This window comes from Schistocerca americana, chromosome X, assembly GCF_021461395.2.
Source record: "Schistocerca americana isolate TAMUIC-IGC-003095 chromosome X, iqSchAmer2.1, whole genome shotgun sequence".
NCBI lineage: Eukaryota > Metazoa > Arthropoda > Insecta > Orthoptera > Acrididae > Schistocerca > Schistocerca americana.
The window spans coordinates 947515666-947529770 of record NC_060130.1 but is presented as its reverse complement, the minus strand read 5'-3'; the positions used below and the strand labels follow the sequence as shown (position 1 = coordinate 947529770).

General features: G+C 37.2%; 1 protein-coding gene across 1 annotated transcript in view; it reads left to right on the top strand.

Moving 5' to 3' along the window:
* LOC124554822 (protein Daple) overlaps window positions 1-14105 on the top strand; it is a 188558-nt gene that overhangs the window by 142462 nt on the left and 31991 nt on the right. The window contains exons 20-21 of the mRNA XM_047128485.1: window positions 2464-2536; window positions 9458-9590. Of these exons, the coding sequence (XP_046984441.1) occupies window positions 2464-2536; window positions 9458-9590 (206 nt within the window). The remainder of the gene's footprint in view (window positions 1-2463; window positions 2537-9457; window positions 9591-14105) is intronic.

The window sequence follows — 14105 nt, the reverse complement described above, 5'->3', positions numbered from 1 at the left end:
TTTACTTACGTCAAATCTCTTAAAGTAATGTTAGTTCCTTAGAGTCACCATGTTTCCTTTCTGAAGCAAATTGCACTGCTGGCCATTAAAACAGCAGCACCAGCAAGGATAGCAAATAATGAAATTTTACTTACTGTGTGTATACTGTATAGCAGGAAGAACACACATTTAAACTTGTAGGTGATTTGGGAGTATACAGGATGTGAAATTTAGTACACAGAGCTGCTATCTCTGGTCCAACAGTGGCTCTAACACAGCTGGACATCAAGTTGAAATGGGCTCAGATGACAGATATAGGTACCTCATTCCGTGCTACTTCATCTCTATGCTGGGGTTGATAAATCATTGTACCTGGTGAGTTGTGGTGTGGCAGTCTCACAGCAATCCATGGCAGAGATTTTCAAGGGGGTGAGAGGGCAGTCTGGTGAGTGTGCTTGTCAAGACAACAGTTGAACACTCTCTGTGTAATGTTAGGTAAGGACAGCAAAGGTGATGTGCAGTCTAGCTTCATCCCGTTATATGTCACGGAGACCTCAAAGTAGGGCCCTGGCTCCAAGCTAAACCAATTAGAAATGTAATGACTGCAGTCTTAAGTTACCAGCTATGTAAGCCCGAGTTGATTTTGTTGTGTATTCAGTGGCATCCCATACCGTCATGCCATGTCTTGAGCCTATATTACAATGGTGAATACAATCTGGCAGCACTGGTTCTCTTCAGAGCTTCCACATGTGTGTACGTCTATCATGATCTGTATGCATAACTGGGACTTGTCTGAAATCTTGATACAGCGCTGCTCCTGCATGCAGTGTTGTTGCTTTTGAGTGTATCACTGTCTCACTGCAGCCCTCTCTGTTGCTGTGTCAAAGACAAAAACAACAGTGGTCACCATGGTGCTCCAGGTGTCACCACACTGCCCATGTGGAAACTTGTCCTGCTGTAAACAAGCCCATTTCCGGAGTCTAAGTACATGAGGTGGGTGTATGATCCTGCAGAGCTGAGCAAACAATTTGCCTGTCCTCTTGGACACTAGTCATGTAGTGCTTTGAGGTCCTGTGTGGTATTTGGTATGGTTCTCCTGAAACCATCAATTCCATATTTGCATGACAGATGAGAGATCATGACCAAAGCGAGCATCAGTGTCACAAAATGATATACTGTAGTGTCACTTGTCAGCAATCCTACTGCTTCAGACAATCCCCTTCTTACGTGAAGCATAACATGGTCTTCTCACAAACAAACAACATTCAGATGTGATTTCTGTATAAGAAGCCTGCTGCAAAATTGTTCCTTATGTATGGAATGTAGATGACATTACTCCTATTTGCTTTGTGCAGTTGAGCTGAAATGCAAATCATTTACATATCCAAGCATACTAATTTGACATTTGTTGCATGCTGCCTTCATGATGTCACAGCTTTAATGGCCAGTAGTGTACATTGGTCATGCCTGTGTATGTGCATTAGTCTCTCTCTCTCTCTCTCTCTCTTTCTCTCTCTCTCTCTCTCTCTCTCTCTCTCTCTCTCTCTGTTATTATTTATCCTCTCTGTGATGGCTATCCTACTTAATGGCATAATTCTTATTTATCTGAATTCTCAGTGGCACATATGTACATTATGAATATCTTGTGAGAATCCAGTTGCATTTGTGTGTTACAATTCTTCTCAGATAATAGTTTGTAGAAGCTTTTATTATTATGAATCTTGGATGTTTTACTGCTGGAGTAAAGCAGAAATTATCAAAATAGCCGTATAACAAACCATTACTACCAAGATATTATGTTGGACATGTCTTTGATACTGCCAGGTTTTTAGCCTGTCTGCTTCATGTATAGCTGAAGATTAGTGCTATGCTCTTCTTGACCTAATTAGACTTCAACATACAAGTATTGTGAGGGATTAATAAATCATCTAAAAGACTGCCAAAAGCATTCTCTCTTGAGCTTTATTGTATTATTTCTTTCTTTGTAGCCCTAGAAAAATAGAACTCTTTCTAGATAGTAACTGCTTTTTGCAAATTATTAGGAAGGGTTTCCTATTTAATATTATTAATAAATTAAATTAATAAATATTTAATTATAGTATGAGCTGTTGTTTCTGCAAGATATGCATTCAGTAAAAAATAGTGTACTTATATTATTACATTTCTGTACACAGTTGGTCTTTCACAGTTCAGTTATAAAGAAATCTTTGCAGAAAGAAGTGCCTGTACAATGTTTAAATTCTCATACATTTTTTCCCATTGAATGTTTTGCAGAATATTGGATAGATTATAGCAGAGGCAAGAATGATTATCACTCTTCTGACGAATTTGTTTTTCTAATTCTCACTGTTCACTCATTTTCTTATAAAGAAAATCATACATTTCCTGCTAGTATATCATTCTGAGATCTCAAACAAAAAATGTCTTTGTTATGAGTTAAATAAGATATGTTTAATGAAGATAACAAATTTGTTGGTGTTACAGGAAAGGTTTTGGGGCAACATTAGTAAAACGAGTCAAGAAAGCAGGATCTGATTTAATCAGTAAAGTCCCACGGGTATGTCTTTCTTTGTGTACTTTGTAAATTTATCATTGATTATAATTTTATAATCTTAAAGTAAGTAGGTAATGTTTCTAGACAACATTTCAACCTAGAAGGAGTGAAGAAGCGCAGTGATGCCTGTCGTACCTCCCCAGAACTCACTAATTGACTAACAGTGGTTGTCACAGTTTATTCGTACTAAGAACAGTCTATTTATGTCCAAACATGTGAAACCAAAAGGAAAAAAAAACTGTGACACACTTAGAAGCCTTATCCAGTTGCTCCTTTGCATTATCCCTCCTTCTTAGGGATTGAATATACATAATGCGCTATGGGGATCATAGGTGATACCATCATGTTGGTCGATGGTAGCCATGCAGAAATTGAAAATATCCATCGAAAACTCAACCAACAGCACCCTAAAATTAAATTCACAGTGGAAATTGAGAAAGACACTATCATTAACTATCTATCTCTCACAATTGACAAAGATAATAATTGCCACACATTTGGTACCTATAGAACTAATAACACTTCTGGCATTATTATAAATACTAATTCCTGTCTTCCAGTGGCTCATAAACTAGTGTTTTTCTATTCAGTGATTAACAGGTTAAATAACCTACCATTAGAAAAGCCAGCAATTCGAAGAGACCTTAACACACTTTGTTATATATCCTATACAAATGATTTTGACCTCAACATAATCACACAATTATACTACAAATGTAAAACACGAAAACAGAACATAATACATAGTGAATCTTCAACAGAATTAATGTACTTTTAAGATAAGATAAGATTAGATTAGATTTACTTTCATTCCAATTGATCTGTGGTGAGGAGGTCCTCCAGGATGTAGAAAATATCAGAAAAACAATACATGACAAATATTTACAACTCAAACAAATAAGCTAATGTACCATTCCACAGGTCCCAAGTGGAATGATAGTCATTTTTTAATGAACACTATATGAAAGAATCATTTTACAAATACTAATGCACTGAATTAAAAAAAAAAGTTTTATTTATTTATTTATAAGGTAATAAACGTGTAATACAACTACTATAATACTTATTTACAATGAACACATTACTGCACTGAAATTGTGCAGAAGTTATTTTGTACTTATATGTATACACACACAAATCAGTTGGTTCTACTGAGAAATTCATCAATGGAGTAGAAGGAGTTGGCCACCAATAAATCCTTTAGGTTTCTCTTAAACTGAATTTCATTGGTTGTTAAGCTTTTTATGGCTGCTGGCAAGTTATTGAAAATCTATGTTCCTGAATAATGCACACCTTTTTGTACAAGACTTAGTGACTTTAAATCCTTGTGAAGATTATTCTTATTTCTGGTATTGATTCCATGAATTGAGCTGTTGGTTTGAAAAAGTGATATATTTTTAATCACAAATTTCATTAAAGTATAAATATATTGGGAAGCAGTAGTTAGTATCCCTAGTTCCCTAAACAGGCTTCTACAGGATGTTCTTCAGTTCACACCACATATAACTCTTACTGCACGTTTTTGTGCCCGGAAAACTTCATCTTGCCTTGATGAATTACCCCAAAAAATAATCCCATATGACATAATGGAATGAAAGTAAGCATAGTATGCCAGCTTTTTCATTTTTATATCCCTTATGTCTGACCCCATTTGCATTGCAAATAGAGACTTGTTAAGACACTTCAGCAGTTCTGTGGTGTGCTTTTCCCAGTTGAATTTATTATCAAGTTGTAATCCCAAGAATTTAACACTGTCCACTTCTACTATCTGCTTGTCATCATATGTTAGGCATATACTCATGGGACACCCCTTACAAGTTCTGAACTGCATGTAGTGTGTTTTTTCAAAATTTAGTGAAAAGGAATTGGCTAGGAACTAGTGATTAATGTCCACAAATATTTTATTAGCTGATCTTTCTAAGACTACACTTGATTTGCTATTTATTGCAATGTTTGTATCATCGGCAAACAAAACGAACTTGGCATCTGGTAATGTTACTGATGAAAGGTCATTGATATACACAAGGAAAAGTAAGGGCCCTAAAATGGAACCTTGTGGGACCCCACATGTAATTAGTTCCCAGTTGGATGATGCCTGATAGCTTGATACATGTCTCTTTCCTAAAAACACGTTCTGTTTCCTGCCAGAGATATAAGATTTGAACCAATTTGCAGCATTTCCTGTTACACTATAATATTCTATACTTAAAAGGATATTGTGATTTACACAGTCAAATGCCTTTGACAGATCACAAAATATACCAGTTGCCCGCAGTTTTTTATCTAATGAATTAAGCACATTTTCACTGTAAGTGTATATAGCCTTCTCAATATCAGAACCCTTTAGAAATGTGAACTGTAACTTTGACAGTATGTTATTTGAGATAAGATGGTTATAAAGCCAATATGATAAGCCGAATTTTTGAGAATGCTGGCAAAAGTGAAATTGTACGGAATTTTGATGCTATTTCTTTATCTCCCTTCTTAAACAGTGGCTTAACTTCAGCATATTTTAACCATTCAGGAAATATTCCACTGATGAACGACTGGTTACACATAGCTTAATATGTTACTAAACTCAGAATCACACTCTTTAATTAGCTTTGTTGATATTTCATCATACCCACTAGATGTTTTTGATTTTAATGATTTTATGATGGACATTATTTCTGCTGGGGTAGCGAGGGTCAAATTCATATTATGGAAATTACTTGAAATGTCTTGTCTGAGGTATTCCATAGCAGCATCTACAGAACCTGACAACTCCATCTTTTCAGTAACACTTATGAAATGTTTGTTAAAAAGTTCTGCAACACTATACACATCTGTCACCAATGTATCATTTACTCTTAATGCTATTTGTCCCTCTTCATGTCTGGTTCTACCGGTCTCCTCCTTCACTATATCCCATATTGTCTTTATTTTGTTATCTGATATGACTATCTTTTCTTTGTAATATATTTGCTTTGATGTCCATATTACAGTCTTTAATATTTTGCAGTATTTCTTGTAATGTGCTATAGCATCAACATCGGAACTGTTTCGGATTGACAGATCCAGTTTTTTTTTGTTTTACAAGATACCCCTATTCCTTGAGTAAGCCATGGCTTCTTTGTAGACTTTGCTCTAACCTTGTTAAGTTTTTGGGGTAAACAGTGTTCGAATAAGGTAAGCACTTTATTAGCAAAAGTTTTATATTTTTCATTCATGCCATGAGCACTGTAAACATCAGTCCAGTGAATGTTTCTGAGGAGTGTCTTAAAATAATCAATTTTTGGCTTATTGATTATCCTCTTGAGCTCAGATTTAACAGATTTTATACTATTCAGTGTTAATATTTAACAGAAGAAACTGCATGTCATGATCTGAGAGGCCATTGACTATTGGTTTTGTAATATAATGTTGTTCATTGGACTTTTCTATAAAGATATTATCAATGGCTGTTTATGAGCAATTGGCTACCCTAGTGGGGAACTTTACAGTGGGAATTAAGTTGAATTATAGTGTTAGTAACTCAAATAAGTTCTTATTGGGAGAGTCTTTAAGTAAATCTACATTGAAATCACCAGCAACCACTATTTCTCTGTTTTTGGTTGTTGAATGGGCCAGTAAAGTTTCAAGGTGGTTTATGAACAGATCAAAGTTAGCTGCAGGTGCTCGATATACACTTAATATTATGAAGGATTTTTTGTGAAATTCTACTTCTGTTGCACATGCTTCCATATGCTGTTCTAGGCAAAATTTATGAATGTCTATGTTCTTAAATTTATGACAGCTCCTGATGAATGTGGCAACTCCTCCTTTCTCCATTTCTGATCTACAAAAGTGAGGTGCTAACCTAAACCCTATAACACTTAGAAGTTCTATACCAGTGGTCACATGATGTTCAGAGAGGCAGATTATGTCAGCTGGGTTTGAAGACTCTAATTCACCTATGCAGATAATTAATTCATTAATTTTATTTCTCAGTCCTCGAATATTTTGATGCAATAAAGATAGCTGACATTTCACATTGACTGAGTTAAAATTGGGTAGAGTTAAAATATCTGCTGACTGTTGAAAATTCTTAACCAATGGCTGTCTATGCTGATGTAATAATCTAGAATTATGTTTTTTGGTTTCTTTTTCAAACTGAAGGTTTGTCTCAGTCCTAACCTCTCTTAAAATTTGGTTTCTTTCTGTCCTCACTACCGTAAAAAAAGGGTCTTTTCTGAACCCTATAACCACTGGTATTTTATCACTCATGACAGTGCCTCCCCCCTTTAACTTTCCTGCCATTTTCCCAGCCAGTTTACCCTTCCCCTTCCTGTTGAGGTGAAGGCCATGCCTAGTATAATCCCACCTATTGGGAGAATCAACAGGAACCACACTAATGTGTGACCCTGCACCCGACATAAACAAACGTTCCAACTCCAAATTAACTCTCTTAACAGAAGAGTTCAAATGAGGTCGGTCCTGTCGCCCAAGTACAGATACAAACTCAACACTAGTATGCTTTGATGCTGATGCAGTCTTTGCCAGGTCACACTCTATACTGTACCCAGGATCTCTGTCAATACTATTACCTGCCCCACCCACTATAACCATGGTGTCTTCCTTAGTGAAATCTTTGCAAAGTGGTCCTAAATCCTCTGTCACCTGCTCCAGACCAGCACTAGGTTTTAAAAAAATGGTGACCTGGTATTCTGATCCTAGTTCATCCTGCAAAAGTTGGCCAACACATCTTCCATGGGAACTACCTAACAACAACGCTTTCTTTCTCTTTACTGATTTCCCTACTTTCTTACTTTTCAATTTGCTGCTGAAAGTTTGTTGTGCCCTGTCTACACCTGCAACTGCTTGAGACTCACCAGTTTCTAACAGAAGCAACAGATCAAATCTATTTTCCACATTCACCACGAAGCTGTCAGATAAAGTTCTAGGACTGTTCCTCCTGTTGCCTGTTGCCACTTCCCATCTCTCTCTACCCTTCTCCCTCCTTAACCTGTCAAGATCTCCCCTGGCCTTGTCTAACTCAGCCTGAAGGGCGGCAATTTTCCCCTCCTGTTCTAGTATCTTCCTATCTCTACAACAAATCCTACAAAACCACTGATGAGTCTTATTTACTTCCCCTATTCCCATGCCACTACAGTCACCCACATGGAAAAAACTACAGCACCCATCACACCGAAGCCCCGACCTAACAATTCTACGGCAAGTCAAGCATTTTTCACTCATGATAAATGTAATAGCTTATTAAGAATAAGTCAGTTAAATTACAGATAAACACAAAAATATGGTTCCACAAACTTGGCCTATACACAACTGTGTGTAAACAAAAACAACAGTGCAAAGTTTCTGAAACAACAACTTAAACTTTACGCTACTTTCCGGAAATGCTAGTTAAATAATGAAGAGGTACGCTACAGTTAAATTGCTGGAGAGAGCAAGCCACAAATATCCAACTAGCCTTTTGAACAAATAACCTTTCAATAAAATTATGTTCTGCCACCATTAGAACATCAAAATATGATAACACCAGCATATAAAAATCACACATGGCATCTGTAATAGCTTGTACATTGGCCAAACAGGAAGAAATTTGAATGTGAGATATAAAGAATGCATTAGAGAGAATGAATGTAATCAGTCAAGCTTCTTTCTACACTTGAAAAATCAAAAGCACACTGTTGATGTGATCGAAAATGCACTACAGATTCTGCACAGAATACCAAAAGGATTTGCAACGAACATTCGTGAAGAATTAGAAATCTTCAGTACTGGAGAAAATACCCACAAGAAATATTAAACAAACCTACAGAATTTAGACACAAGTACTACCTCAAAAACTTTATTGAAGTTTAAGAACACAAAAATGTATGACTTGGAGGTAACAAATGAAACAACCAAAGACATTTGTAACAAGTTTAAGTTAATAAAATAATATCACTGTTCATCTCCACACTCTTTGTAAACATACAGTGTTGTAAGAGCGGAAGTATCGAACTGCTGTCACGTCATGATTAACATTTTAATTTCAACATCTTGACATCACTTACCATCTTATTAAAGCAGTGACAGCTATAAAACAGTCCACTAACAATGTAAATGGACATCATATCAGTCTAGACATGAGTACAATACAGCTATGTTAATGTAAATGACATTGGCATCCATACCTGTTCTCACCAATATTGTGATTGAAGGCACTTGAAAATGGCAATAAAGCCGAAGCAGTCTATTGTAAATAAAGATCACTTATTATAAGCAGCTATTTGGTGCATCTACTCTGATAATCATGTCTTTATCAGACATATGTTGTGCTGCTGGCCCTAAAGAAGAAATATTCTTTTATTATTACTTTGAGCTGTATTTACTAGTGTTGGATAGTTTCTTGGTCACTGATTATGTTGCATACTCATTTGGCTCAACAGCTCTCCAGTTATGTGCTTCATTTGTTTCTAGAGCTTGCAGACCCCAAACATGAGAAATAACTGTGCATTTCTAGGCTTGAACTACCACAGAATTGCATTGTGTGTGTGTGTGTGTGTGTTGGCGCGCGCACGCGCGCAAGATAGAGAGAGAGCGAGAGATAGAGAGAGAAACTACAGTTTAAAATAAATTTTTAAATACATAGAGAAACAGTCTGTGTTACCTATTCTTTAAATGCAAATGTTTTATGTTAGGCTTTATCATGACTTCTGAATATCAATTGAAACTAAAAGTTTACTGTAACCAGTCACAATTTATAGTTTCAGGTGTTACCTGTACTTTTCAAGTTGCAATAAATTTATGCAGCCTTGGGACATGTGAATTGAAAGTGATTGGTATGGAGGGCAGAGAGGATGGGGGGTGTAAAGAATGTGTATTAGTATAGTGAGATTTTTTTGCTCAATATTTCTGTGTTAATTATATCTTCATTTTTAAATATCTTTATTTTTACAGTCGCGCCAATCCTGGCATGAGGATAGCCAACAGACAGAAAGCCAGGGGAGAAGCTCAGTAGGTCCTGAATCATCGGAAGGTGGTAATGATTCAGATGTCAGTACAGATGATATGCAGTCTCAAAGAACGCCTCGTAAGTCTTCAGCTCATTCTTTCTTCTTCTCCTGCATGTGACACAGCCTCCATTCCCCATTGCTTAAAGACACACAATACTGTCTCACTGTTTCTTAGATGTTTAGTATTGCATTGTGTGACTAATTATAATGTGATGCAACATATGGTATGTGTGTTCAGCAGGATGCAGGGCACAATTTTTTAAATAACTTTTGATTTTAAATGATATGTATGCTTTTCTACAGCATAATTTTTGTTTCATGTTAACTCTTTGTGGTTTTTGTCAGTATTATGTTGTCTGTTCTGAGGATAATCTTACCATGTCTGTGGCATTTGATGAGCCACTAATTTCTCCTCAATCAATCTGGAGTTAGTCACCTTGGGGGCAATGAGTTTCAGTGGTCTTCTCTAATTTTATACTCTATTTGTGCTTCAGTGGCCATTGTATGGCACAGCAATAGACAATTGTGTCACAGGGTGCAGACTGTGAGGATAGTATGAACGTCAGTTAAAAGAAATCTCAGCCTCAAGATCATTATAGTTGCCAATGAGGTGAATAGTGACTGAGATGAAACATTCATAATTGAGCAACGTTTGGGGCCTGCAGTATCTCAGCTGTCTTAGAAAAATTTAGAACAGTGAGGCTCTTTAGAAACTAGGGGATGGAGCAGTTTGGAAAAGGTATCGAATTTTCCATTCAGAAAGACATTCTCTATATTGTAGGTACTCTTAAATCTATAAAGCAATTTTGAAATGGAGCAATTTCAGTGGAAACATTGACGTACCCTCGCAGATCACTAGATTACCTGGAGATAATGCAGCTACTATTGAAGTTTGCAGGACCCATAATTTTAGTAAATATGTTGTATCCTGCTGAGATTTAGTTGAGTATAGAGCAGAAGGGGCTTAAAGAAGAAAGACAGGGAAGAAGTATGAAATAGTCAGGAATAATGAAATGGTAATCTAGAAAAAAACAACAATTTTCATTCTCATATTTACCTCTCCTGTGCTGCCAAAATATGTAACAGCTGGATTTCCCCATATTGAAGTGAGACCTTACATTTTAAATCCCACGAGATGTTTTTAAGTGTCATCAAAGGGGACATACTGGCATGAAATCCCATAAGATGGTTTTAAGTATTAACAATGTGGACATACTGCCATGTCATGCGATGATCATGCAACTTGTGGTAAATTTGGGAAAGCTACGTGAGAGGCAGTGAAACCTTGCTTAGTACCACCAAAGCAGAAAGCAAACAATGAAAAGAAAGACAACTGAGCCATCAATCCCTGCATCATTTGTTCTACCAGACAAATCAGAAGCTGATCAGTCCATAAATGATAAGTAAATTGATGTATGCGTGGCAAGGGCATACCCAGTTAGGGGCAGGGGAGGACATCTCACCATCCCCCTCTTTCCCCGGAAGAAAGATTTCTTCACAAACTGAATTGGCAACTTGCCCTGTGAGAGAGACAGTTCAGTATCAGTTTGAAGAAAGCCAAAACATAAAATGAATATCAGCTAGTAGCAAATGGATTCAGAGTGATTTGTTATGAAATCTCATTCATCGTAAAACAAGCATCACATCTATTTCAGTATAAGGGAGTCATTGGAATACTCTGTATTTGTGGGCAATCTCACTATAATTTTGCCCCTTCTCCAACCCTGCAACAGCAGCACATTTGCCCCAGCTGATGTTAATGGGACTGAAGAAGATGACACTATGCACAGGCTTCAAATTCTTGATGGAGGAAATTGTATGCACTGAATTCTGCTGTTTGTGGTGTGTGTGTGTATGTGTGTCCCACCTGTTTTGGTAATGAGAAGCACCATTGTGAGCATGAAATAATTTGAGGGCTTCAAGCGTGCTGTTTGATTTCAAAGTGACTGGATCCCATATTGTACTAAACATCTTAAAACACCTATCACAGATATTAGGGAGAAGACAGAGGTCTGCCACAGTTTTACAGATCTTTTGGGCAGTTCTGGTTATATTATGGGTGCCAGGTATATGGATCATCAGGGCCTATCCATAGGGAAATAATACTACAAATGCCATGGACCAAAAGTGGTTGAGCCTGGTCACATGCGCCTACAAGACCATTTCCATTTCTAGTCTTTCCATACCCTTGTGCAAGCACGGTTATAAATATGGTGATGGAACATACTAGCAGAATGTAAATAATTTATGAGTATAGGTAACAACTCACCATGTAGTAGAGATGTCGATTTCTTGATAGGCACATAAACGAGATTGAAAACCTGCTAGCTTTCGGGCAAATCTGTGATGAGTTCCTAATATTCTAAAGTTGTGTAACATGAACCTTCTCAATACTATATCATTTTAGCAAGTGTAATTCTCTCTGCAGAGAATTATAGGTAGTTTCAAGAATTGTCCATGACTGCTGTGTACTAGCACACAGAGGATCTCCCCACAGTATCATATATACCTGTATACTTAATTGTGTTTGTATTGTGTTAAGTTGGCAGTTGGAAAGTTTGTACAGCATGAAAAAAAGTGTTTTCATGCTGAAATGAGCTGTTGTTTTGAGTGTACGTGACCTGCGTAATGGGGATCAAATGATGGCGGAGGAGGATTTCATTGTGATCACTATTAACTGACCTGTGTAAGAATCCATTCCATACCACAAGGAAACAACCTACATGTTAGCTTAACTCCCATCAGCAGACACCAGTACTAATCAACTTAACTGAGTCACTTTTTACAGTAAACTGTGAATTAACAAACATGCTTTTAAGGAAATCTTGCTTTTAACGAATTCTGTCAATCCCGGCAAAACTCCCATAAGAACAGTGTTATTTCTCCCTGTTTTTAATAAACCCTCCTATAAAAAAGCCGGCTTTTAAGGAATGAACATGAAACATTCTGGAAATTAAAATTCAATTTTTTCTCAAATCCTAACACTTCCAAATGAGTTTCGATTTCTTCCAGTTTCACACAGATCTTCTTTGTCATGTGACAGTAGCGTATGATAATTGATCCTTTCAGTCAACATGTACCTCTATCAAATACCATTGTGGTGATACTGGAAAAAGAGTGGAATGAATCAGAAATTGTTTCGTGCCCTGCCTACCAAGCCACCCTGGTCACATGATCTGACATCACAGCCACTGAGTTATGAAGCGTGAACCATTAAGTCGTGTCTTTGTTATTGTTGAATTTATCAGTCTAACTTATGTGGAGTGTCCTCCCCCAATAGCTGAGTGGTCAGTGCGACAGAATGTCAATCCTAAGGGCTTGGGTTCGATTCCTGGCTGGGTTGGAGATTTTCTCCGATCAGGGACTGGGTGTAGTGTTGTCCTAATCATCATCATTTCATCCCCATCGATGAACAAGTCGCCAAAGTGGTGTTAAATCGAAAGACTTGCACCCAGTGAACGGTCTACCTGATGGGAGGCCCTAGTCACACGACATTTACATTTATGTGGAGCTATGACCTGCAAACATAGAAAGCTCTAAATTCAGAAAAAGGTGTCATCCACAATGCCGAAGACAGTCACAACATAAAACTTTCCGACATGGTGAAGAAGTATGATTTGTACTGTCTTGATTGTGCAGCATTCCGAAAAACAAGAAAGCATTGTTAATGCCAAAGTTAGTGTTCCTCTGGTTGTGAAAAGGAGAACATTCACATGTCAGTGTTCAGTGATGTGGAAACTATTATTTTGAAGTGTTTTCAAGGAATGAGAAGTGGCTGCATTCCTCTAAGTGGAAACGTACTGCAACAGAAGGCTTGGGAAATGAGCCTGAAGGTTGTTGTTGAAAATTTCGGTCTGTTGAATGGCTGGTTACGTCTTTTTTTTTTTTTAAGTCCTAATCTCTTATTTCAGAATGTAAATGGAGAGAGTGAGACTGTGGATGTAGAATGCGTAAACCAGTGGAATAACTTTACATTGGCATGATTAATGAGTCTAGAGACTTTTTAAAACAGATGAAACTGGTGTCTTTTACTATTTACTTACTGCGAAAACATATTCTGTTATGGGAGAAAAATGCCATGGAAGAAAAAAAAGAGTAAAGAATGACTGAACTATTGTGTGTAAATAGTGATAGAAGTGAGAAGTTGCCTCCGTCATTAATAGGGAAATTTAAATCTCCCAGGTGTTTTAAAACCATAAAAGTGCTACCTTGTACAAGGAGAAGAGCCGTGCCTGGATGGCAATGGAAATCTCTCTAAGATTTCTAAGGCATTTAGATGCCAAGATAAATGTATCAGGTAGGAAAATAGTGCTTGTTATTGACCAATGCCCTGTACACCCCAAGGGAACACCATTTCCAAGGAGTGTAGAAGTTGTGTTCTTTCCATGGAACTGCACGAGTCACCTGCAGACTTTGGACCTGGGCGTTCCAGAAGTCAGTTACATTCTGTGATAGAAAGGAAGTGATGAGAGTCAACATTCAGCAGTGGAAGAATATGTATGTTGTTGCCTGGAATCATGTGATACAACAGAATGTGTTAAATAATTCCGCAAAGGCTAGTTGTACATCAGTTGCTGTTGAAGATGACATTG